Source organism: Lissotriton helveticus, chromosome 6 (assembly GCF_964261635.1).
Source record: "Lissotriton helveticus chromosome 6, aLisHel1.1, whole genome shotgun sequence".
Classification (NCBI taxonomy): domain Eukaryota; kingdom Metazoa; phylum Chordata; class Amphibia; order Caudata; family Salamandridae; genus Lissotriton; species Lissotriton helveticus.
The window spans coordinates 1,698,779,384-1,698,807,350 of record NC_136067.1 but is presented as its reverse complement, the minus strand read 5'-3'; the positions used below and the strand labels follow the sequence as shown (position 1 = coordinate 1,698,807,350).

The 27,967-nt window shown below is 47.8% G+C and overlaps 1 protein-coding gene and 1 long non-coding RNA gene across 5 annotated transcripts in view; one reads left to right on the top strand and one right to left on the bottom strand.

Annotated features, from left to right (window-relative positions):
- TASP1 (taspase 1) overlaps positions 1 to 27,967 on the top strand; it is a 723,830-nt gene that overhangs the window by 175,976 nt on the left and 519,887 nt on the right. For 3 of the 4 annotated variants that reach the window (XM_078649553.1, XM_078649555.1, XM_078649554.1), the window contains exon 5: positions 20,568 to 20,688. In XM_078649553.1, coding sequence (XP_078505679.1) covers positions 20,568 to 20,688 — 121 coding nt within the window. Of the gene's footprint in view, positions 1 to 18,559; positions 18,774 to 20,567; positions 20,689 to 27,967 lie in introns of those variants that run through there. The other variant, XM_078649556.1, reaches the window with a different exon arrangement.
- On the bottom strand, positions 53 to 18,439 carry LOC144763705 (uncharacterized). The gene is made up of 3 exons (XR_013596252.1): positions 18,306 to 18,439; positions 8,216 to 8,323; positions 53 to 176 (listed from the first exon to the last, which is right to left on the bottom strand). It is a non-coding gene; the product is annotated as an uncharacterized LOC144763705 (long non-coding RNA).

Sequence of the window (27,967 nt, the reverse complement as noted above, 5' to 3'; positions counted from 1 at the left end):
AAGAGCAAGTCTCAGTTTGCGGGACGCCCCTTGGTGTTTCTGTCCTGTCGAAATGACTTCCTTCTGGTCCAGCTGTGTCCTTCAATGGGGTCCCACATTGCCGGGGTCAATTGTAGAAGTGAGATTCCAATCAGTCTCACCCTTTAGTCTACGGGTTCAATGAATGAGGACCAACACTGGAGTGGAACAAAACACAGGTTTATTATATCTCATGAGATGGCTCCATCGTACAGTCACTACAAGTGCCTGAGAGGGAACAAACTAGAACAGTCTGGGACCTGCCTTTTATACATTTTGGGTACATAGGATTTCAACAAAAATCCCTTTGTCATGGTTACATCACACTTTACATAATCCTCTTTAGCATTTTTACATAACTCTTACACAACTTCTTACATAACCCCTTTCGCAACCCTTTACTCAATGCTTACATGCTGAACTGTTGAATCCAGATAAACCCCTACGCACGTCACTTTCATAGATAAGCAAGGGAGGTTACAGGCGTTGGTTGGCTAACAGTTTAAACATCTGTGCACATAGGCTCTTTGGCACGGCAGGGCAGCTTACTCTGACACAGGAACGTTTTTCAGTATGACCAGTTTTCAGTGAACACAGAATTTCTAACTTAGAAAGTCCTTGTAGAAACACAAAATGGGGCTGGCAGGCAAAATGGCTGAAAGCAGAGGCTAAATTAACAGAATACAATTTTTCACCGTTTAACACGGTGGGAGAGTGGGAACGTCACTTTATAGGATAATTGGAGTAATGCTAATGACATATTTTCATAGAAATACATGTCAACTGGAATGCTACCATGTCCATCAATCGAAATAAGAAATGTACAGTTATTTAATACACTTTTGTTTCAAGTCTACCTGGAAATGTTAGGAAGGTACCAATTTTGGAAATTTAAAATTTTCATTTACAAACTGCATGGATAGGAATGTGTTGCCATTTTTTAAATACCAAAACATAATGCCATATTTGGACATTCATACAACAAATCCTAGGTATCACATTGATTGAGATCTAAATGTGGCTGTGAATATTAGTGTCATCATTGAAAGCGAAGGACTTGGTGTTCTTTGTTCTGGACCAGCTACAGGCACACCCATACGTCAGAAGCTTGAGTTCAGCTCAGCCTCTTTTCTCATGTGGCCACCAAGCACAAGTTCCATTTCAGTATGGCCACTTAACATGAACACCTTTCCGATATGCCCATTACTTGGCCTATCGTCTTCTTCTCAGTTTGTTCCTGTTTTATGTCATGCCTCTTCTGTCAGGTTGGCTCTGTTCAAAAACCAACCTCTAGCTCTAAGGTGATTCATGTTCGATCAATATATAAAGAGGCACTGATGTGTTACAACTGTGCTTGCTTGCTCATGGTGTCTGAATGTTTGCTCCTGCTCCAGCTCTCCCAACTCCAGTTTCACTCCAGTTTTTCTACCTCTGCTCCAGTGCTGGTAGTTCTGTCCCAATCCTGTCAGCTCTAGTTCTGCTGGCTCCAGCTATGTGCTAGTCCTCCTACAGGAACTGTCTTAAATTTGGGACCTAACACCTTGGAGGGTTTTCATGCTGTGGAGCTTTTTACTCCTGGTGCCGGCAACCAATACTTTCCAGAGAGCTTCTCATGGTGACCCTTTTTACACCCTGGAGAGACAATGTGGCTAACAAAAAGTGTCAACTTTTTCTTACAGCCTCCAAGCAATAAATTGATGGACCCACACATTTGTCCAGCCATTGATATGTCAACAAGGGTAAGGGCCAGCAGTTTTAGCGTGAACTAAACTTGCCTCCTTCCCAGCAATGTTAATATGGCCTTTCATACTTTTCGGTTTGTCCTGCCTTATGAACTTCTTTTTACTTTAAGGACAGCATTGGGTTAGATGCATAATTTCTGGAGGAGAAGCATGGCCTTATTCTTGGAGACTCCTCAGAATTAGTCTTTGTCTTTCCAGGAAGTTAGGGTGATCTCTGAAAGATCTATGTGGAGCCAGTCTTACAGGATTTCAGTCGTCAGGACTGTGGTACCATCTCCGAGCAGATTACGATTAAACAATTTTACTGGCAGTCCCTTGTCGGCTGTTACACGACGGTGCCAGACCGCCGTGCTATTGCTAAAGCCAAGCAGCACAACAGTGCACATTGGATACATAAAAAATCAAACATAGCTGATGGCCAAGTGCCAAATTGTACACACCTACAAATCACACTATAAAAAACACCCCATCCTCGATCATGATTCTTTGGCTCTCCACTGCAGCACATGTCGGAGCAGCAATATAGGTTAGATAAGGCACCCATTTTCACACAATCCCAACACACTTTCCCCACACTTCTTTTGCACATTGTTCTACATTTTTCCTTGCTGTTAAGCCATTTTCCGTTTTCTTCACTGTCACTCACTTTTTTATTTAATTAACATGTCACCTGCCAAAAACCCACATTTCTCTGACACTGAGTTGTCAGTGTTGGTGGATGAAATTATTAAAGTAAAGCCACAATTGTTTGAAGCCCAAATCAAACGAACCTCTATGGCTAGGAAGAATGAAATGTGGGACACGATAGTCAAAAAAGTGAATGCTGTGGATACCATCCTGCGGACAAAGAAGGACATCAGGAAGAGGTGGCACAACCTGAGGGCGAGGGTGAAGACCCTGGCCTTCAGGTACCAACTGGAGGCCCAGAAGATTGGCAGTTGTCCTTCTGGCCCACCATTAGATCTCACACACTGGGAGGAGAAGGTACATGCCATCCTGCATTCTGAGAGTTCGACAGGAATCCCTGGGTGAATGGAGTCTGGTAAGTAACACCTCACCTACTGTAACAGCATATAATTGTTCTGTTTGTACACCTCTCAGCTTTTGCTATGGTGTTCTTCATCCTCCTTTCCTATATGCAGTAGCCAAGGAGATGTGTCATTGGCAGTTACAATCAGTAGCCCTGCACATAGGTTCACTTGTATCATTCTCCATTACATCCCACATTTGGTAATGCTGTCTGTAAGTGCATTACCATCAAATCATCATCCCAGAATGCATAATATCTGCAAATGTCTAATAGTATGGCCCAGCACAACTGCACTTTGCGAACAGCTATGTAACATAAAGCAGTTTTGCTAATGTTGGAAAGTCAAAATTTAAACGACTACAACTATCGTGAGGCCCTATACCTAAACTCTAAACAAGATCCTTCAGTGTTGTATGTCCGTACTCACTTGTCAGCCATGTGACTACTGAGGCTCACCTCACATACAGTTAGCCATTGGTCTAACTGCAAGTGAGGGGTAGGAGAGATTGAAATTACTACAACTACCATGAGGCCATGTTGCTTGAACACTTAACAGGAGGCACCACTGTTTGTCCTTACTCACTTGTCAGCCATGTGACTACACACCACTTGGAGTCAAGCTAGCCGGGCTGAAGAGAGGTGTTACCTCGAAACCGGTCCGGTCCTCGGATGCTTGATTCCGTTCTGGGAAGGACATGGCTTTTGTAGTTCGGACTGGACTGTTCCCATGGGGCAACAGGGTCAGAGCTGATTTGCATATCGCCATTGTCTAACCCAGGGTGGTGTGGAGTGCAAAAAAACGATGGATTTGGGCCCAGATCTTTTGACTGGGGGAGTGTGTGACATTGATCCACATTCAGTCCATCACTTGTTGTTTTTGCAATTGCCGCCCTAAGTGCGCTGGGGATGCCCAGACGTGGGTCCCAGGCACTCCACACCACTTGGAGTCAAGCTAGCCGGGCTGAAGAGAGGTGTTACCTCGAAACCGGTCCGGTCCTCGGATGCTTGATTCCGTTCTGGGAAGGACATGGCTTTTGTAGTTCGGACTGGACTGTTCCCATGGGGCAACAGGGTCAGAGCTGATTTGCATATCGCCATTGTCTAACCCAGGGTGGTGTGGAGTGCAAAAAAACGATGGATTTGGGCCCAGATCTTTTGACTGGGGGAGTGTGTGACATTGATCCACATTCAGTCCATCACTTGTTGTTTTTGCAATTGCCGCCCTAAGTGCGCTGGGGATGCCCAGACGTGGGTCCCAGGCACTCCACACCACTTGGAGTCAAGCTAGCCGGGCTGAAGAGAGGTGTTACCTCGAAACCGGTCCGGTCCTCGGATGCTTGATTCCGTTCTGGGAAGGACATGGCTTTTGTAGTTCGGACTGGACTGTTCCCATGGGGCAACAGGGTCAGAGCTGATTTGCATATCGCCATTGTCTAACCCAGGGTGGTGTGGAGTGCAAAAAAACGATGGATTTGGGCCCAGATCTTTTGACTGGGGGAGTGTGTGACATTGATCCACATTCAGTCCATCACTTGTTGTTTTTGCAATTGCCGCCCTAAGTGCGCTGGGGATGCCCAGACGTGGGTCCCAGGCACTCCACACCACTTGGAGTCAAGCTAGCCGGGCTGAAGAGAGGTGTTACCTCGAAACCGGTCCGGTCCTCGGATGCTTGATTCCGTTCTGGGAAGGACATGGCTTTTGTAGTTCGGACTGGACTGTTCCCATGGGGCAACAGGGTCAGAGCTGATTTGCATATCGCCATTGTCTAACCCAGGGTGGTGTGGAGTGCAAAAAAACGATGGATTTGGGCCCAGATCTTTTGACTGGGGGAGTGTGTGACATTGATCCACATTCAGTCCATCACTTGTTGTTTTTGTAATAGTATGGCCCAGCACAACTGCACTTTGCGAACAGCTATGTAACATAAAGCAGTTTTGCTAATGTTGGAAAGTCAAAATTTAAACGACTACAACTATCGTGAGGCCCTATACCTAAACTCTAAACAAGATCCTTCAGTGTTGTATGTCCGTACTCACTTGTCAGCCATGTGACTACTGAGGCTCACCTCACATACAGTTAGCCATTGGTCTAACTGCAAGTGAGGGGTAGGAGAGATTGAAATTACTACAACTACCATGAGGCCATGTTGCTTGAACACTTAACAGGAGGCACCACTGTTTGTCCTTACTCACTTGTCAGCCATGTGACTATTGAAGCTCACCTCACAGGCAGGTATCCATTGGTCAAGTGTGGGGTAGGAGAGAATGAAATGACTACAACTACCATGAGGCCCTGTTGCTTGAACACTTAACAGGAGGCACCACTGTTGTTTGTCTGTACTCACTTGTCAGCCATGTGAATACTGAGGTTCCCCTCACAGGCAGTTAGCCATTGGTCAAGTGTAGGGTATGAGAGAATGAAATGATTACAACTACAATGAGGCCCTGTCGCTTGAACACTTAACAGGGGGCACCAATGTTGTTTGTCCTTACCCACTTGTCAGCCATGTCACCATGTATCCTCAGGTCAAATGGACTGAGCACCTTACACGCAATCCTCAGGTGTGGCACATGTCTGCCTTCTCGTCCTGAACCTTCCCTGGTCTCCATAATTGAAATGAATAAGGCCCTGCTTACAGGGGTGCAGAGGGACATTAACTCTACACTCTTCAGGACTTTTCTCCCGCCACCCACCCCTTCCTATGGTCCATCTACATCTGGCCTTTCTACATCTGCGGCAGCCACAGGAAGGGAGGTCCTGTCAGCGGATGATTCCCTGACCCTGCCGCAGTGGACCCTGTTCCCCCCACCCTGTGGCCCGCGGCATCCAAGAAAATATACAGGAGTATCGGATGACCAGGCACCCATCACCGCCACTAGGAAGAAATGTCGGACATAATGCCTTCCTGTGTGTGCAACACATTTACTTTGTTGACTATTCCTGTACACTTTTCCCTTTATGATGGGAGGAGTATGTTGGTCTTTGAACTTCAGACAGTGTGGCTCCTCCAACAATGGTTTCATCCACCAACACTGACTACTACACTTCTGTGTTGTCACTATTTATCTGTATATTGTTTATTTTATTTTTTCATATTGTGCACTGCTGCACTGCAATAAATTAACTTGGCACAAAATCATTAGCTCATGTAGTATCATTCACATCTAGCAAGTTATGAAGTTTTTCCCCTGTGTATTACCAAATGTAAGTAGAAGCTACTGGTGTAAGCATGACCATGTGGAATGTCAACAATGTGCACATGAATATCATAACCATGTCACCCAACACAGACATACACTTGGAAAGTTTCATGACATCTTTACTCCATAGCTCAAACCGTGGGCATGTATAATGTCAAATACGGAGCTAAATAATACATCAGTGAAATCATCTGTGTTAGGTACCACTAATGTCATGTGCAGACCTCAACAACATGGTCGGAGGGGATACATCAGACAAAGCCAACTAGAATCATTAAATGACAATTTGTTCATGGAATCACCTGGAGCCACATAAACAACCTCACAAAAGGCATCCTACATTATTGAACAAAAGAGACCAAAGCATGGCAGTACAACAGTTTCTGATCGCAGTTTCTTTCCAATCCAGTCTTGCTGCAGCTGGAACAAATATATGTCAGTGTTGTGCCATAAGCACTGTTGCATACAATGATGAGACACATCAACAGCTAAATCCAGTTTATACACATTACGGACTTAGCCAATGTGAAGGGAGACTTGCCTCATTTTGCCCAACAACCACATTGAGAACATGATGGTACACATATTACAATAGGACCACCACACAACAGGGAACAAGTCCAATGGAGTCTGCGAAAGTTCCATCCTATCTCTGTGCAAGCTGGCTTAGTACTGAAGTAGTACACCCAAAGGCTGATCCAGACATGCCCAGGAGCAATCCATGTCCACTTTGTATTTAAAAACATGATCATATACCTGCTGATGTCACAACTCTGAAATGTCCAAATGAAGATGTCAACAGACCAATACAAAGAGATTAACTAGGAAGTCATACAACAGTCACTGTAACAGTCTAAGTCATGACATCTCACAGCATACTTAAAATCATGACAAGTTGTTGGTGAATTCATGACGCATATCAAATCCTTCCTCTTCACTGCTATCATCATCATTTGGCATTTCAGGATCCTCACTCTGTGGCTCCTGCTGGCCTCCATCCTCTGCGATAAGAGGGATAGTATGTTGCAGTGGCAGGTTGTGGAGCATGCAGCAGGCTACGGTGATCGGACACACCTTACTGGGTGAATAGAGGATGGCTCCCCCAGTCCTGTCCAGATGCTGAATCTGGCCTTCAGGAGCCCCAAAGCCTGCTCCACTAGTCGCCGTATTCTTCCATGGGCCTTACTGAACCGGGCTCCCGCTGGTGATGTTGGATTTCGCAGCGGTGTCAACAACTATGGACTTGTAAATGCCAAAAAAACGAACAGTGGACCTGGCAAGCCTGAAACAGCACCAATCTCCAAATATATTCAGACCCAACAGTAATAAGAAATACGCTCTGTGTGCCAACTCCAAAAAATGCCCCCTGTTCAAGAACACCACACCTATGACGGAGTAAAATACAACTGTCCCAAAGCTTGGTGCAGCACCACTTGCAAGGTAAATTCAATTAGATCATATCTCTTAAAGTCCTTATTGAAGTGCAGAGTCTGGATGCTTGTTCAAACAGAACTTCTTCAGGGCTGTAATTAAAACATACATAAAAACAATATATAACACAAATGTACAAACAGTACATGAAGACATATAAACCAAAATATATATATATACATTTATATAAAAATACATTAAAACACCATTGTCCATTTTGCTCTGGCTTTTTTGAGGGCCATAACCTCCTAACAAATCACTCTTCTACCAATATGCAGCCACCATTAGTCCAGACTCATATGTCCTATATCACTGACATTAATCTCAGAAATATATGTCCTGTATCACTGACATGAATCTCACAAATATGTACTGACCATACATCTAAAATATCTTATATTATACCATAAACTCAAAACACATTTATGGCTAGGAATAGAAAAGAAACATACCATTCTTATTTCACTATATTCATCATATCTCGATAATTAGCTGATATATGCGTTTATACAAAAAATCAGGCGGGTCTTCTAAATGTTCTTGATGTATACCACTGGGCACATTCTCACCCGTGTGGTTCACTAAGGGAGCTGAAAAGAAACAATAAGCAAATGGGTCTATTGATATGCGTACACAAACCAATGTATACACAAAGTAAGGGAAGACCAGAAAGCACACTTGAACAGCACCAAATGTTTGTATAATCAGTTTGAGCCAACACCTAAACAACCTCCACAGCAGAAGAGTGTATGTATATATATATATATATATATATATATATTTAGAGAGCCTACCTTGAGTTATATATAACGTCCTCTGAGTACGTATTCCTTATAATCCAATAATATATTTGAGTGATATGATAATCCAAATCCAACAATTCCACAAAGAAGGTCCTTAACCTATATAGAAAATGATTATATCCACATTAGCCCCACATATGCAAATTTTTATAATTCATCGCTCTCAATCTCGTACGCAATTTTAAAAGTGTATCCCTGTTTTATACACCCGTAATAATCAATGAAGATATAAGGAAAAGATACAATATATAATACATTGCCCGAACATGAAATAAGACACTTTATAAATTGCAATACTAACTATGGGGTTTATATAATAGGTTGTGGCTGTAATAAAATATATGTGGACAGTACAGTTCGATCACTTAAATTGAGGATACAGGAACATGTTCGAGCACTCAAGAAATATGATTTAAAATATCCAATGACCTACCATATGTGGGGAAACCATACAAGTGACAATAAAATCTGGTTTCATGGCATTGACCATATTCCGCCACATCCCCGTGGTGGAAACAGAGAGCTTACCCTCCGCAAAAGAGAGGCAATGTGGATAAGTCGGTTGAGATGTATAGAAATGGGGCATAATACCGACGATGAGATGCATTATTTCCTATAAGGGGTGTCTAGATCGCTTATGACTATTAACTCCGCCCTTTCCCAATGACTGATGTTTGGGTAATCTATTGTGTTAACGATTATGTTGACTAACTGGAGAGTGTTGCTGTGCATTTCTTTTTGTTAAACTCTCCTTTTGGAGTTTATGGTATATTGGGATCAATATAGCCATTGGGTACTAAATTGGATACAGCAGAAAAAGAACCTTTTTTGTCCTCAAGGTCCATATATATGTAAAATCATACTGCCTTGTGATAAGATGCCTGAACAAAATTGTGTACACCACTACACATAGGTTGCGACATTCCACCAGATATAGCCACAGTGTACTGAAAGTAATTTGTGGCCAGTAAATGCAGTGGCCAAGTGTTTCTCCATTGGTGTTAGAGATATGGGATAGTTTCTTCGAGGACATAAGTGAGGCTCTAACTCGTCACATAAATCTTGCATTGTCTTCCTATTGAGATTAAACTTCCTGATGACGTCTTTTTCCTCCATAGTTTGAAGGTCTGGAAATGGGCAGTACACTGGAGGCTGTTCTCTCCTCCCTCTGATAGGGTACCTATGTGTTGAGTGTACAGACATATGGATGTTGGTCACAGTGCCCACTCTAACATTTACCAAGACACACCCAAAAGTCATGTGACCACACATACCAGCATATGTTAGCCAAACACAGCAATTCACATCATAATTGTTTGATATACAATAGCATACATAGCAATTTCTTGGATGAGAATAGTGGAAGGGATGCCTGAAAATCCTCTGAATTATACATTCTCTACATTGACCACTGATGTAGGAGATGCCATTCCAGGTGTTAGGCAGCCTAAATAAATACATTGACTTTCCAATTAAATACAGGAGTCACTAGGATGAATTGGATCAATTGCCATTACTGCAAGTTCCACCTGTCTTTGCCAATCTGGACTCCACATGTGTCTGTAACAACACTGTGCACATCATGTAAACTTCAATTGTATGGTGGACATCTTCATGCTGTGGAGTCTGCATTGCACACATAACTACTGTCACCGCCGGTATACAGTGCACCGCGGTAATCCTGTGTTCATGCACAGTATGTACAAAACTGACGTTTGAGCATTGATATAGACTAAAGAATGGTGTCGTACATCAGGTGACATGTTCCTACATATTTGTACTGGTGGAGATTCACTTAGAAGATAATTTTCTATGTGGTTTTCAACTCTGACATGGTGGGTGCCTGACCTTGCCAATGGGACATGTTGAATTATCGACCGTTGCCTGATTTAAACCAGGCAGTAGGCAGCTTCCTTCTCAGGGGCCGCAGCCATAGGCTAACGGATATTGTGACAGCCGCGGTCCAAGAGCTGTATCTGTCTACATAGAAAACCACCTTTGTTGAGGCCTGACATCGCTAATGGGACATGAAGAGTCGCCATCTTATTCAAACCATGCTGTAAGCGGCTTCCCCCACAGCAGTCACAGCCACAGGCAAACAGTGAAAAATGTGACCGCCGTGGTCCAATGCTTATGGCCGTCTACACAGAAGACCACCTATGTGGCGTGCGTGTTGGTTGCAGTTCGGAAATCTGTTCACTTTCCTCCAGACATTGCTGCTTACAACACCTTCTCATCCTCAGCTGCTCTTTGCCATCTCTGGGAGCTGGCATGGCTTGATTTACAGTGAGCAGGGCCCCTATCTTCACTTCAGATGAGCTGGAGACCCTGGTGAATGAGGTCCTTCCTCTGTATCACCAGTTCTCTTCTCCACCCCACCGCAGATCTTCTACGGCAAAACAAAAAACAACTAAATCTGTTTCCCTCCTACTTGTTGTTATTGGCTAATTTGGAATGTGGGACTACAGTTGTGTTTGTTTGACAGTAATAGCTGATCCATTTCCAGTGGTATCTTTGGTCAGACCGTGGGACAAGTTATGGTGTAACAGAGTACAAGGGTCAATGTTCAATGGATGTATATGTTGGATGAATTCTAATTGGGGCCGATGTTGCATTGAGTGGGATCTGCCATGGTAAGTATTGCAGCTTAACTTGGCCAATGCCCATGTCTCTCGTTTTTTTGTACTACCTGATATGTAGGATGGATATGTGTTTAATGGGTGGAAAGTAGGTATTTGTTTCTCCACACATGTGGGGTGTTGTATGGTCATACCTTTGGATGCACATGTACCCTTTTTCATGCGTGTTCTTTCCACATACTTTCAATTGATGTTTGACAACTGCTGTTGCTGCATCGTGTTTTTCAGGACTTGGACTTACACTTTAGCCACATGTTCATGCTACTTTGTGACCATATTGGTTGTCCCTGAAATACCTGATGCCACAGGTCCTGTGCACAATAAGACAATGAAGAAGGTGCAATATGGACTGTGGCCTTGGCCTGTTGCCTTTCAGGAGTCCCCCTTGTTTGGGTAACCCAAATCTGCAGGGAGTCTTTACATTGTGGCCTTTAAATGTATGGGACTGTAATTTGTGTGAATCCTATTTACCTGACTTTCCTTATTCATGTTGCAGATGTGTGAAGGCCCATTACAGTGCTTTAGCAGCAGAGCTGTGTTTTATTTTCCCCGAGACATCCATACTGATGTATGTTCGATGTCACAACAGGACCTAGCTTATGAGCAATTTGAGGGTTTCACAGATAATGAGCTATGTTATTCATGAGGTGGTAATGTTTTGTGACACTGTTTATAGTACAGTTCATTACACCACATTGTGAGATGCCCGCACATGAAGAGTTTGTGAGAGTGTGCCTGTACATTGTCACTGACCTGGACATAGGGGGAATCATTCAGATGTGATGGAAACATACATTCGGTGATGTTACATACAAGGACCCACAAAATATGTTTGGACCAGGGATACAACGCCTCTAGCCTTATCCACGGTGTTGTGGCTTGGGGGGGTTATGTAGTGTCACAACACTATGATTTATGTATTGTGTAGGACTAAGTTGGCTAGGAGTGCTTTCAGTCACGTAATGTGAAGCGTGTCTGTAGATATTCACCAGGGATGTTTGACATGCCCACACTGACACATACACACTCTCTCTGTCTTTTATGTTGTGGTGGACTTGTACAGTGTTGTAAATATTATGTTTCATTGTGTTTTTCATCTTCTCCACAAGAGGACTTTGAGTGGGATGATTGTACTTGGGGGGAGGGGGTGTCTCTCACAGGGGCATGGCTGATGTACATGAGGGAGTGATTTACAAGCATGTAAGATGTACATCTGTGATTGTAATATTGTCCCACACATACAATATATTCCTACTTCTGTCAGTGCACAACATCAAGTTATCTGATACAATGAGGTACCGTGCATCTTCAAGAAGCCAGGACTATTGGATTTGTCAAGGGTTATTAGTTGCATTAGTTATTGGAACAACAACTGTGTGTGTCTTCATTGCATGATATTATGATAATGCGTCAGTTCTGACCTGACAACACTAGGAATGGAGTATTACGAGTCTCTTTGCAGTTACATCTGCAGCAGTGGAAGGTGGTACTGCTGCAGATTTTAATTATTACACACCCTGAGGGTGAGGGCAAATATGGAGGGTCCAATGGGACCCGTCTCTGTATCTGCTTTTTCGACCTGCTGCTGCTAACCATGGGCAGACCCCATACCACTTCAAGCCCTGTTACACAACTCTCACGACTCGCTCTTTCCACTTTCCCTTCAGGCCCCCTCATGTCCTGCTTCTCATGAAATATGTATTGGCAGGATGTACCAGTGTGATGACTTGAAAACTTGTTGCTCACACCCCCCCTCATACTGAGCAAGCTACGCCCCTGCTTTTCCATGGCAGTGTATCGATTTGCTGATCACTCAACACGGATATGTGTGACACTTTCCTGTGTTTTCATCCATGACGGTGTTGATTGTGGGTGTCATCGAGCAGGTACAGCAGCGGCAGGATGTGTGCGATAGGCTCCATGTTGGCACGAGACGTGAGAAGCTGTGCACAGGTTACTTTCGGCCTTCTATCCCTCCCTTTCCACCAGCCTAGATGAGGTGATTGGACCGCCACGGTCGGTTCATCTGAAAGGCACATCGTAATAGGGTGGGCGGTTCGTAAGGTGGTCCCTTCTCAGACTGGCTCCGTTGATCCTTTCCAACACCCCTGCAGTTGAAATTTCCTGGTGGAGTTGGTGTGACCTCTGCAGTCGGAATTCTATGTTTAGGAATGCATTGTAATACAGCAGTCCGAGCGACCGCTTCAGATGTTACCATGGCGGTCCGACCTCCTCCAACAGAACTGCGGAAGCGGATCCAACCAGCATCGTAATGAGGCCCTCCGGGCAGGTCACCCCCCGAGCACACTCCCCGTGAGTGAGCCCGGCCCCTGGTGCCGCCTCTGCCCTGAGCTGTGCCCTGTGCCCTGCGCATCTCTGCCAGATCCGCTTCCACGGATCTCCAGTGCTTCCTGCCACCAGCTGTGCCCTTGGCTGGGCCTGACCGCCGGATCTGCTTGGTCCGCGGAGCTCCTGTGCCCCCTGCCACCTGCTTGCCTCGCCGCCGTTTTGCTTTCTTTCCCCGCCGTTCTCCCTAGCCCCCAGTGCTCCCCCCTCCTCGACCAACCCCGGCCGCGTTTCCCGCCACCCCCTCGCCGCTGCCCCCCTGCGGCCCCGCCCCCTTCCCTCGCTCGCCATCCCCATTCGCCACCCCGCTCCCCCTCCCAGCGGCCCCTCCCTCCCACGAGACTACTTAGAGGCCTCTGTGGCCAGTGAGGTGCAGTGACCACTGTCCCTCCGGGCAGGTCACCCCCCGAGCACACTCCCTGTGAGTGAGCCCGGCCCCTGGTGCCGCCTCTGCCCTGAGCTGTGCCCTGTGCCCTGCGCATCTCTGCCAGATCCGCTTCCACGGATCTCCAGTGCTTCCTGCCACCAGCTGTGCCCTTGGCTGGGCCTGACCGCCGGATCCGCTTGGTCCGCGGAGCTCCTGTGCCCCCTGCCACCTGCTTGCCTCGCCGCCGTTTTGCTTTCTTTCCCCGCCGTTCTCCCTAGCCCCCAGTGCTCCCCCCTCCTCGACCAGCCCCGGCCGCGTTTCTCGCCACCCCCTCGCCGCTGCCCCCCTGCGGGCCCGCCCCCTTCCCTCGCTCGCCATCCCCATTCGCCACCCCGCTCCCCCTCCCAGCGGCCCCTCCCTCGCTCCGCCCCCCCACTCTCCTCATATGGCAGAGTGGCCAACGCGCAGCGCGCACGCTGCGCGTGCACGCGCAGCGGGCGCGCCAAAGGTAAGCCCGTCTGCGCCCGTCCGCGCCTGGACCGCGCCCAGCGCTCGAACCCCTGGCCCCCGAGGACCCCAGCCCACCCGCCGGACGTACACCGCCGCCACCCTCAACGCCGGCCGAGTCCCGGGATGCTACCGAGCCACCCCGAGACGCACCCACGGACCCTTCAGCTGCCACGCCTGCAAGTTCACCTGCATCCGGACCTGCCCCGCACCAGCACCCGCCAAGCCGAACACCAGCAGCAACCACCTCAAGTGCATCCTGCTCAACACCCGCTCCGTCCACAGACACGCCATCGAACTCTGGAACCTCCTCGACACCACAGCCCCTGACGTCGCCTTCCTCACGGAAACCTGGATGAACGACTCCTCAGCGCCCGACATCGCCATCGCCATCCCAGAGGGATACAAGATCACCCGGAGAGATCGCGTCAACCAGACTGGAGGAGGCATCGCCATCATCCACAGTGACACCATCCACATCACGACCAACACCGACGACACCCTGACTACCGCCGAACACCTACACTTCCAGATCCACACCGACCCGAAGACCACCCTCAGAGGCACCCTGATCTACCGACCCCCCGGGACCACGCACACAATTCAGCGAGGACATCGCCGACTTCGTCAGCCCCCATGCCCTCCCCTCCGCTGACTACATCCTCCTGGGGGACATCAACTTCCTCCTGGAGAACAACAACGACCGCAACACCACCACCCTGCTCGACAACCTCGCCAACCTCGGACTCAAGCAGCTGGTGTCCACCCCCACCCACCTCGCCGGACACACACTCGACGCCGTCTTCTCATCCAGCAAAGACATCGCCTTCAGCCACGCCACTGGACTCCACTGGACGGACCACAGCTGCGTCCACTTCACCTTCAGAAGAACGACGATCCACCACCACCAGCAACAGATTGCTCGAAGAAGCTGGAACAAGATCACAGCCGACCAGCTCGCCGCTTCCCTGAGCCAGCACCCTCCCACCAGCTCAGCGAACCCCAGCCGGGCCGCCGACAACCTCACGAAGTGGATCAGCAACTGCGCGGACGAACTCGCCCCACTGAGGACCCCGCCCAGCAGACCCGGCAGCAAGAAGGCCCCATGGTTCACCGGCGAACTCACGAGCTCCAAGAAGAACTGCCGAGCCCTCGAGAAAGCCTGGAGAAGGGAGCCAACACCGGACAACATGACCTCCCTCAAGCTCGCCACCCGGAAACACCACCAACTGATCCGCGCCACCAAGAAAACTGCATTCAAGGACCGGCTGGACAACAACGCACACAACTGCAAGGAACTCTTAAACATCGTGAAAGAGCTCTCCAACCCCAACGCCGGAAGCAACAACATCACCCCATCGCAAGACCTCTGCAACTCCCTCGCCTCCTACTTCCACAACAAGATCGCGGACATACACAACAGCTTCAGCACTCAACCGACGCACGCCACGACCGAACCACCGCCCCCCACCACCACCCTCCGCGCCTGGACTCCGATCAGCACCGAAGACACCGTCCGCACGATGAACTCCATCCACTCCGGATCTCCGACCGACCCCTGCCCTCACCACGTCTTCAACAAGGCCGACGCTGTCATCGCACCCCACCTGCGGGACATCATCAACACCTCCTTCGACACCGCCACCTTCCCGGAGAGCTGGAAGCACGCCAAACTCAGCGCTCTACTAAAGAAACCAACAGCGGACCCCACCGAACTCAAGAATTACCGCCCCATCTCGCTCCTCCCGTTTCCAGCCAAAGTCATCGAGAAGACCGTCAACAAACAGCTGGCCGCCTTCCTCGAGACGAATGGATCCCTCGACCCCTCACAGTCTGGCTTCCGAGCCAACCACAGCACCGAGACCGCCCTCATCGCTGCCACCGATGACATCCGAGCCCTGATGGACAACGGAGAAACAGCGGCCCTCATCCTCCTAGACCTCTCCGCGGCATTCGACACTGTCTGCCACCGCACCCTTGTGCAGCGCCTCAGCAACGTCGGAATCCAGGAGAAGGCACTGGAATGGATCATCTCCTTCCTCGACGGAAGAACACAGAGAGTCCGCCTACCACCGTACAAGTCAGAGGCCACCGAAGTCATCTGCGGCGTCCATCAAGGATCCTCGCTGAGCCCCACTCTCTTCAACGTCTACATGAGCCCCCTCGCGGCCATCGCACACCAACACAACCTCAACATCATCTCCTACGCTGACGACACCCAACTGATCCTCTCCCTGACCAACGACCCCGCCGCCACCAGAGCCAACCTTCACGAAGGGATGAAAGACGTAGCCGAGTGGATGACGACCAGCCGCCTGATACTGAACTCGGACAAGACGGAAGTCCTCATCCTGGGCTCCTTGCCCTCCGCCTGGGACGACTCCTGGTGGCCCCCCGCCCTGGGCACAGCTCCCAAACCAACAGACCACGCACGCAACCTGGGCTTCATCCTGGACTCCTCCCTCTCCATGACCAGACAAGTCAACGCCGTCTCCTCATCGTGCTTCAACATCCTGCGCATGCTACGGAAGATCTTCCGGTGGATCCCCACCGAGACCAGGAAGACGGTCACCCAGGCCCTCGTCACCAACCGACTGGACTACGGCAACGCCCTCTACGCCGGAACCACCGCCAAGCTCCAGAAGAGACTCCAGCGGATCCAGAACACCTCAGCCAGACTCATCCTCGACATCCCACGACACAGCCACATCTCCGGACATCTGAGAGACCTGCATTGGCTCCCCATCAACAAGAGAATCACCTTCCGTCTCCTCACCCACGCACACAAAGCCCTACACGATCAAGGCCCGAGCTACCTCAACAACCGCATCAACTTCTACGCTCCCAAACGCCATCTCCGATCAACCAGTCACGCCCTCGCCGCCGTCCCCCGCATCCGAAGAACGACAACAGGAGGAAGGTCCTTCTCCTACTTGGCCGCCAAGACCTGGAACTCCCTCCCGACCGACCTGCGCCTGACCCAAGACCACCTCTCCTTCAGGAAGAAGCTCAAGACCTGGCTGTTCGAGCAGTAGCAGCACCCCCCCCCCCCAAGCGCCTTGAGACCCTCCGGGTGAGTAGTGCGCTCTATAAATGTCTATGATTGATTGATTGATTGATTAGTACCTGTCAGTAGACGCATTCAATGTGTTAAACCTTCTCCTACTTCTTTGCATCTCTGTAAATTGGGACTTTAGCTGTGTTCCAATAGCCTGCCATACCTGTGATCACAATTGGGATTGCTCCCTCTAACAGTCTAGCATGCTCCTTTTCAGGTTAAATGTGGTGCCGAAACCTTTACAAAATTTAAAGGTGGAGGTACATCATGTGAGGAGTTGGGCTGCATCTGTGCCTACCACATGTACTAATTGGTCCAGTTACAAAACTATTCACCCTAATCTTTTTAGTGAGCCAATCGAAGCACTCAATTATCCTTAGTCAGAATTCACAGATTGTGTTGGCCCTCCTGTACATTCGGATTGCAAATGCTTTCCATTCCACAGCGAAGGCTCTGGCTATAAAGCCTATATTTTGCACCTTCTACTAAAAAGATTTTAAACTTCCTGCTTGTTTCAAAGCCTCTTAGATTTTACATCGTCCCCAATTTATATACTGACCTCCTCCTAGCTTTGCATGGAAGTGCAGCTGATGCTCTCTTGTAGTCGAAACTGAGAATGTCAGTTTGCCTCGGTTCTACCCATTTCGGCAATGTAGTACTCCCTTTTACTCTGTCGAGCAGCAGAGATGCATTACACACAGGTTTTTTGTTCTACATTCTAGATTTGTTAGTCCTCCTCGGTATTGTTTGGCAAGTTACTTGTAAAAAAAACTTGAGGTCCACAAAATATTTTAGAGCTGAAGTCAGTTATATTAAAGACGTATTTGCAATTTTGTTCATTTTTAGGTCTAGCGCCTGCTGTCGCAAAGCGAGCCTATTGCGATCGTTTCAGCTTTCAAGGAGTAGCAGGACTTGGAGACAAGAGACTGGCACGCGCACGCAGCCTGCCGGAATCGGATCAGGTCGCGCGCGTGAACACGCGTTCCGATTCCGGCAGGCTCTTCACACACACACACACACAATGGATATGGACGTAAACAGACAGGCACACACAGATGCGCCCCGAAGTGCTCCCTTCCGCTAGCACAGCACACTAGCACAATTGAGAAGGGCTCACCCACCCCACCGCCCCACAGCACCCAGATCTGTTGCAGCTCTCCTTACCTGTGTATATCTCGCAAGTCCAGTCCCGAGTATTGCAGCTCGCGCCCGCGACATGGGAGGCGCCACTGCGGCCCGTCGTTCCACCCGCGCGTCTTCTTGAGGTTCCGGCTCCCTCTCGGCTGCCCGCGTGCCCCCTGCACAACTCCTTGCTCCGCCACCAACTCTTTGCCCAAGCGCCCGTCTCGCGCTCCAGCAGCCTCCAAGCCCAGGCGGCCGCGCCGCTGACGTCAGCCGCGCGCATGCTCACACAACACCCACTTTTCAGCAGAGAAAATGAAAGGCTCTTCCAGCGGCGTAGGTGTCTTTGAGAATTGTGAGAAGCTTCCCTTCTCATACCAAGTGACGCCCATACAAGCCGGTTCCAGTTCTGGTCACACCGCAGCGACCAAAGGTCACCTGGGTGGCAAACCCGAGCAGAAATGCTGGCATCCTGTTATCTGGCTGGAAGAATGGCATGCACGAGTGGAGGTGAGCCGATGGGCATCGAAACAGAGGTAGGCCGGAACTCGGGCTGTGCTCTGGTGTTTGTTTTCATGCCAGCTCGTCGACTCCTGCGTGCCACGCAGGGCGCAGAGAAGCGCACACGCATGCCGGGTGCCTGCAGAGGCGTGCCGCGTGGGAAACAGGTTCTGGCATCTTTGCATGAATAGAAATTCACAGAAACACAGGACGACGAGCAAGGGCATGTGTTATTGTAAAGACTGGACAGTGGACCAATTTGTTGACACAGGCACTAAAAACAGAAGTATTACCAATATATTAGCATGTACCACGCTATTGTTGTCTTGTATGAAACAGATATAGGACTACATGATATAGAAGAATCTTCCATTTTTGATGAGGATCTACATTTATTTGTTCGGTTGTTACACGGTACGTCTTTTCAGTCTGTAAGCACTATTTTCTTTTTTGAGTTTCTCCTACTGCAGGCACAACATGCTTTCACCAGCAGGCAGAACGATGGTCTGCTCGGTGTTAGCTATTGTTTGATTTTTTTATGCATACACTAGGCACTGCTCGGTGTCATTGCTTCGAAAAACACTGTTGACGCAAAAGCTTCAAAGCATTCAGAGTTGTACTGAAATGAGCTTTTGTGATGCGTTGTACCGCTGCTGAGACCTCCACGGAGCTTTTACAGTGCAACTTCCTCACTATTTGCTGAACGCATTGGTATCCCACAACGGACACACCCACAGAGAGCTCGCTCACAAAACTTCCCGTTCTGATGGGCAGTGTATTCTTGGAATTTCTGTACTGAGACACTCGGGCATTTTATGTAATACTTGTGACGAGACTGCAAAGTAGGTCTGTTTCACCTGCAGGTTCGCATCTTAAAATCCTGGAGGGGGCAACTCAGCAAGCGCCTCAATAGATCACGGATGGGGTTGGCGAACTTACTTAAACCTACCCTAGCATTGTATTATGTTTGTTTCTTTTAAAAAAGAGGCAAGTAAAGCTTGCAGCATGTTGGTGAGTTGAACATATGGTACAACACGTGTTAAGCTAAAGGTTGCAACGTTCCATCAGCATGACTTAGTTCAAGAGGGTTTAGCGCCTGTAGTGAGCTATGAGTTACCTATTGTTTACCTATTGTTCACTGATTATGATGATCCCAGTAAGATAGCTTACGGGTTTATACACCTGCTGTAGTGGGGTGGGGAGTACAGGAGGGGATAAGGTCTGTGTGAAAAAGAGAAAGACCTCTAAGTTACTTTGATTGTATATTACCAATATTAAGTACCAAGGAGCAGCGAATCCCTCCACAGGCAGATCGAGGTGCTATGCATAAAAACGATATTGTGTGGTTCAGTTAAAACCAGGTTAAAAATCATTGATGATGAGGCACATGTAGATGGAACAGTACCAAACAGAGCACATTACAAGTATTTACAAAATTGGGGGTATCAGTTGATGGAATGGTTTGCCCACATTCGATTTTTGGTCACATTGTAAACCATGGTTAGAGTGTTAGTCCTAAAAAGTACATTTGAATATGGGTACCCTCAAACAGGTTTCGTCAATCGGGGGGTATCGTGTGAAGTCCTTTGTGCAAACAATGTTTATATACCAATTGCAAATTAAAGACAAAAAATTAATGCAAAGCATTGTCATTTACAATGCCAGTAACTCAAACTTTAATGCTGCGAGACCTATTGCATTGCAAATGCTTGTTATTGTAGCATCAATTTTGAATTAGTCTGTTGTCTTAATTTGCTATGGCAAGACGTTTTTATAATTTATGCTTTCCTAAACTGTTTCCAGGACTCGCCTTTCACAAATGCAGGAATGGGGTCCAACCTGAACCTTCTGGGCGACATAGAATGTGATGCAAGCATAATGGATGGCAATTCCTTAAATTTTGGAGCTGTTGGTGCACTTAGTGGTATGTTATATAAACGTTGATCGTTTAATGTATATTTGTTGCGTGTATGCAGTTGTTTGATGCTTGAGTAAAATATCAGGGAGCCCTAGTTAATCATTGTCGAATGCATTCTCTTCCTGGGCACCGGTTATTGGTGAAAACCCAACAATTTTCTCAGTCAAAATGTATGCAATACCTTTTTGACCGATACACTCAATACAGTGTTGATGAACTAAAGCATTATTCATGAACTGTTTTTAACACAAAAATACTGTTTAGTTGAAATGCATGAGGAATTCGATCCTATGCGGATAAATACAATTTATTCCTGGCTTTTTAATGTCAATCTATGCCGCTGCAAATTATTTTATAATTCAGGCACTGAGGCAAGATGGGAAAGCACACTGACAACTGTGATGCAAGTCCACCATGATAGGTTGGTGAACAGATCTTTTTATTGACATTCAGTTAGGCAAACCCAAAAGAAATAAACATATCCTTTACATAATATAAATAATTTATGTATTAATTTCAGGAAGAAAGAACAAACAATAAATGAGATGGTTGCTCTAAAATGCATCTTAGCATAGAGCGCATATATCTTTTAATTTGATAAGTGTTCTCTATCTGAATCTTTACCAACAGTTTAGTGCCAGTCACTACGCATGTATGCAGTCTGCTAGGTAGCTGGATTAGTTCTTGATGCCTTTGGCTATTTCCTAGAGTTATTTGGGTTCGGGTGTGACCTGATGTAGGTCTTATAGATGTGTGCGTATGGGCCTCCGGATATCAAGGAGCTGAGAAGAGGGAAGTTGGATGGCTGAGTATGTTGTTACTGTGTTGTCCCGCAGATGGTCACTTGCTCTACGGGCAGGGCGTTTGAGGCAGGCCATAGAGACTACATTTGATCGGCAAAATTAATAATGATTTCTTTCGACTATTCCATTTGAAGAGGTCTGCAGTGTCCCCTATAAGTGCTGTTTTGGAACAACGTTGAACTCAAACAAATTTCCAAATTAGTCAAATATTGCAGTTCTGAAATTTTGTGTGTTGGCACAGTGCCATGCAAAAAAATTAACACATCTGAGGTAAAACAACCAAATATTTATTTTGCCTTTTTAGGTCTCGTGGCGTAACAGCGCGTCAGAGCTGTGTCCGCCCGGAGATCTTTTGTTACTGACTGTGCTTCCCAGGAGACAGCACCTGGCCGCGCGCATCTCGCAAAAGGCGATCGGCGCAGGCCACGCGCGCGCGAACGCGCTCGCCGTGGCTGTCTCCTGGGAAGCGCAAACATAGACAGGCACACCTCCCCCTGCACGCATGCGCACACACATACACAAGCACACATACACGCACGGAGAGACTTCCCCCCCCATCCGCCGTCGCACACACACACGCACACATACAGGCATCCCCCCCTTCCCCGCTCACCGGCACTCCGGACTTGTGCAGCCTCCGACCGCGGGGCTCTCCCTCGGGCATGGGAGCCCCGCGTCACCACTGCTCCTCCAGGCACTCCGTGGGCGCGGGCTTCACAAAACGGAAGTCCCGCCCCACGATAGGTTTCGTTTTGCGTGCGCACGTCTTCTTAGGAGTGGGCTTCGTGCACAAGACGGAAGTCCCGCCCCCACCAAAGGTTAGTTTTATGTACATGTATTTCTATTGTAGGGGTTTCTGTTGTACTTGTGAGATCCACATGTATGTCCATTTGCCTTTGTGTTGGAAAGCAAACAGTTTATCACGACTCTGCGCCGGTTTGCGCCACTTTCTGTGACTTTGCACGACTGCAAAGTCCCACCAAACTTGCCCCTTGGTGTGCACCGTTACCAGAGGCTTTGCACCAATCTCTCTAGACCCGCCCCGAGAGGATACAGAGCCTTCCCATGGGGAGGAGGGGGAGGGCGGTGAACCGCCAGCAACACCGTGCGCTAAATTGGCCACTGATGGGCTAAAATGAGATAATTATGACCGAGAAAAGCCCAGGTCCGCGTGCGTGATCCGGCGAGGCCGGGTCGATCGCTGCTGAAATGGACGGGCTGATGGCGCCCCGCTGCGCCTAGCGCCTCGTGCCCTTCACAGCTCAGAGCGCTGCGCGGGGGTGGGGCGCACCGGAGCCACTTAACCCGCATCAATGCCAGCCCTGATGGGGCGTAAATGGGAAAAGCTGAGGACCTCAGGACACAAGTGGACTTCACTTCACATAAAATGCAAGGCCTTTATGTAGTTATTTGTATTCTTGCATTGTTTTTGTACAATGTTAAAAGGTAGACAAAGAGTTATGTTTGTTTCAGGTTTTTTTTCTTAAAGAAAACATAATGTAGCTCTGACTACTTATTTTCATATTTTTCACCTGAAAAATGTAGTAATAAAAGCTTTGTAAAAAGAAAGAGTCGCAGACATGTAGTTTAATAAAACGTTATTAAATATTTCATAAGTCATTGTTAATAATAAACATTTGGGAACAGGAAGTTAGGAATGACCATTGTCATAATAGTATTTCAATTTTTTTAATGCATATCAATGCAGCCTGAAGCTTTGCTTTCTCCATGAGAGTTCTCACACATATGAAAATGTTCAATTTTGGTGCAACTCCTGAATAAACGCTTTGTAGTGGACATCTGTCCATTACGTAGCCACAGGATGACTGTCTGTGGTGTTTTGGCTTTAGAATTGACATGTCGTTGTGTGATCTTCATCATCAGATGTATCCGAAAGCATTCAAGGAATACAGAGGTAAGCTTTTTATGGCTCGTTCTGAGGACGTCCGTCGGAGTCGTCATCTAGCGAGATCGGGACAGAGATCAAGATCTCCGTGAAGGTCTTCGCTTTCCACTAAGTGTTATAAATAGAAACAAAAACTTTGCAAGAAGAAAAATGTTCAACTTCTCTTTGTTGGTAAAAAAACCCACAAGTAAGTCTCCCCTGGCTCCAGCCACCTTGGAACCGAATTTGTTGGAGATTTCCCCATTACTGATGCTGGTGGTTCCGAAGCAGACAACATTGATTTAACCTCTGCCATTGCCTCCTCCCTCTCAACTCGTTTATCCGGAGTACCTGGCACCGGGAGCGGATTCATCTAGCTTTATGCAAGCTATGATAACTATATTTAGGAGATTGCCTGTCCCCTCTGGTGATCCGACTGGCTCCATGGGATAAATAACTCGACCTTTTGGCATGCTACCACCACTGCCTTTGGCGCTATACATTTTCTACCCCGCTCTTCCCACTTTGGGGTGCTACTTAGCCTACCAATTCCAATAAGTTTGGCGCTAAGGCTTCTACCAATGTAGACTCCAGTGCTGTAGATGGTGGCAGCCGACTCTCCCCCTCAAATACATTCTGATCCTACACTACATTCAACACTATTATTGGTGCCTTCTAAAACTCCGCTGGTAGTGTTGGATCCCTTTCTAGATGTAAAAAGACACGGGCCCAGGTGTGAAGCCTCAAGATTTTTGGAAGAAAGATCTGATAGAGACATCTACCCACAGATTCCTTACCTTTGAATTTCCCAAGCGACAGACTGGATCCAGAAGATTTTTCTGTTAGCAATACACCTGTAGGTGGCATTGGTCATCACTATGTGACATCATCTGCGCCGTCTGTGCCATTGTGACATCTGTGGCACCTATATAGACACCACCTTGGCACACTCATGTCAGTACTTTTTTGTTCGCGACAGAACCCTTAGGTCCTTGGTCGGTTCCTCAGCCTTATTCTGTAGTGCTAGGAATGGAAAATGATGGGAGGGGTCGCTGGACCCTTTACTAGGTCAGCCTTATCAAGACATGAACTGGTATGAAAATTGGGTGAGAATCGCAGACTGGATACCTCTAAGGATTCTGGCCTGCTTTCTCCCCCTTCTGTGACCACAAAGGAGGAAGCATTATACACAATGGTGGTGCAAAGGGCAGCCGAGGTCCTAGACCTTCAGCTCCCTTCTGAGTTAGTCAAGACGAATATCTTGACAGAGGTCTTACAGCCAGGTGTCTTTTCCTCGGAGCCCTTGCTGCACTTCAACGAGGCCTTAACTGATGTCCTACTGGGAACCTGGTCCAAGCCCAACACAGGGGCTCCTGTGAGTAGGACAATCACCCATCACCATCCCCTGCACCAGGCAACCCAAGTTTGCTCAACAACCACCGTACCTCTTGAGAGTTTGGTGGTCCAAACTCCTTCCACAAAGCATTCCCTTCCACACCCCCGGACAGGAAATCCAAGAGGCTGGACGGTTGGGGTAAAAAATGCTTTTCTTCCGCTACCCTTGCGTTGCGTTCGGTGCACACTGCAAGCCTACTGGCCCGTTACTCCCACTGGGAAAGAGTTGCGTAAGTGATGTCACAGATCCTGAAGGACGCCTGGGCCATCCTCTCTCAAGCACTATCAAATAGTAGATGTGCAGCAAAGTTCGCCAATTGTTGTGGTCTCAACCCGACTGACTCGGTGGGCAGAGCTATTTCATTGACAGTGGTTGAGAACTTCTGGATTTTCATGGGATGTCCAGGTCACTCTCCTGGACATGCCCTTTGATGGCACCTGTCTCTTTAGAGACCAGACCAACATGGCGATGGATCCCTTTGAGGACTCATGGACTATGGCCATGTCCTTAGGCCTCTCAGTGGCCACACGTCCCCCATCTGCCTTTTGCCCCATTTGTGGTTACGGAAATGGCTTTTTAGCTGTGCCACCCAAACCCCAGCCACAAGACCACACAAGTTCAACAGCCTCTGTGTGGCCGTGGATGCAGCTTGTTCTGACCCCATGGGTCTGGTGGCCAGAGGTTGAGTCTGTACCCCCCTCCTGCAGCCTCAGCCTGCAAACCTTCCTCGTCCATTCCTTCGAGATCATGGGCGACCAGTTGGTGGCAGGATCAGCCATCACCTCCACCACTGACAGGACATCACTTTGATAGGTGGGTTATCCTGATAGTCCAAAGGGGCTACTTCTTTTCCTTCAATACTACCTCTCCCTCCATGCCTCCATCTTATGACCGGCTGACGGAGGATCACCTGGCTTTGCTTCAGGAATGACTCTCTTTGCCAAGGGAAACATAGAGAGGGTTCCAGTGCCGGAAGTAGGCTGTGGTTGTTATTCCTGCTACTTTCTGGTCCCCGAAAAAGACTAGGGCTTTCGTGTATCCTAGATCTGCGCGTCCTCAGCTATTTCCTCGAAGGAAATGTTCGAGATGCTCACTCTGGCTCAGGTCTTGTCTGCCCTGAACCCAGGAATCTGGATGGTAGTGTTGGACTTACAGGATGCCTATTTTCACATTCCCATCCTGCCTGATTATTGGCACTTTCAGTTCACCATGCTCCTCTTTGGCCTTACCAGCGCCACTCAGGTGTTTTCCAAGTAGTGGCAGTGGTCGCAGCTCAACTGTGCATATCAGGGGTGACAGTCTTCCCCTGTCTGGACGACTGGCTGTTGAAGGCCGGCTCACGCCAGGCTGTCATCTCCCTCCACCAGACTACAGCGAACCTCCTGCATTTGCTGTGGCTCACGATCAACGTGCCAAAGTCACACCGGACTCTCTCTTAGATGCTCCCTTTCATCGAAGCAGTTCTGGATGCAGTGCAGTTTCAGGCCTATCCTCCCAACTGGCGAGTCCAGGATATTCAGGCTATGATACCGATGTTTCACCCTCTATCCTGGATTTCAGTGAGAGTGACTCTGAGACTGCTGGGCCTCATGGCCTCCTGTGTCTTGCTAGTGACACAAGCCAGATGTCATATGCGTGCTCTGCAGTGGCGCAGCATCAAAGTAATCTCTCTGACATGGTACAGATCTCGAAGGGAACTGCACGGGACCTGCAGTGGTGGCTAACCAACCGCGAATGGGTCATAGGCATATCCCTCTCCCTTCCCCAACAAGACCACACAGTAGTGATAGATGTGTCACTCCTGGGATAGGGCTTCCATCTGGGAGAGGTGGAGATCAGAGGACACGTATGCCACATCAACTTGCTGGAGCTCCAAGTGATTTGAAGCCTATCTTCCTTTGATCAGGAGAAAGCTGGTTTAAGTGTTCACAGACTTGAAAATGCTTTAAACATTTTCATTAAGTGATGACTATCTGTTCTCTGCATGAATGACCAGGGTTGAGCTCTGGTTTAAATGATCGAATCCTTTGAATGGACTTAATAGGACAGTGACTTTATTACATATGGTGGACACCAATCCACTCCAACTAATAAACCAATTCCTTACAGTTGGTCATTTTTATATATGTTTTTTCAATATAAATGAACATAAGCGGCAACACATGACTATAAATGCAACTAACTGATACTAGCCAATTAGCAGGTAAAGGATCTTTTTGGAAGAAATAACGTAGGAACACCTTGAAGAACTGATACTAAAGGCACAGACAGGCTCAGACTCCTCTATTTTCTAAAATTCTTGCTTCCTTCTGCCAGTCTTCAAAATTAAACTATGCTTCATGCACGGTGCAGGAAATGTGCATTTTCACAACACTCAATAAAATGGCTGCTGCGCTTATAAATGCATGCAACGTAGCTGGCAAGTTAGGATTGTAGTGGTCTGTAGGTTGGTATGAAAACGACATAGCAATTCAGACATAAAATGTAACGGTACAAGTTAAGAAATACATGACCATTAGCATTTTTGCAATACATGTAGTGGTATTAAGACACAGATACAGATCTACTTTCTCAATCCCTTTCACAGTGTCCAGAGCTAGACCTGCTGTATACACTCAAAGATCCATCTGGCCATTGGCATTAGTGAGTAGCGATCGTTTTGGATGACTTGTAGTGCTAGAGTGCTAGGGTCTGATGTTTCATTGGTATGTGGGTGTGTGCAGTGGTGGCTTGGTGGACTCAGGCCTTTGTGAACGGAAAGGGGATGGGCTGCAATCAGCTGTCCTGGTAAGAAGCTTTCTCAACCAGCAGGTTCTGGCTCGGTCTTCAATCATTAGCAGTTCAGAACATGAGCACCTCTTCCATGTTGTGCCGTAGGTGATACTCATAGGTTATCAATAATCTTCCATCATGTTCTGTCTGACACACCTCCTTTTGGTCGATTGTGGCAGGTTTGTCAGATTGTTGGCCCTTGCCGGGACAACGCAGGACACCACATCTGCAGATGGTGAGGTCGGTTTGCTCCAGAAGGCTTGCGAAGTTGCATTTTGTTTTGCATTGGGTCACTGGATAATTCAAGAATGCAAAACCCCATGAATTGTCCTGTTTCAACCAATGAGCTGGCGTCTCATTGGCCCATCGTGTAACTTTCCCCACGTTTGTACATGTTGCTCCAATCTGTGATTAGTGGTTGCCCACGGG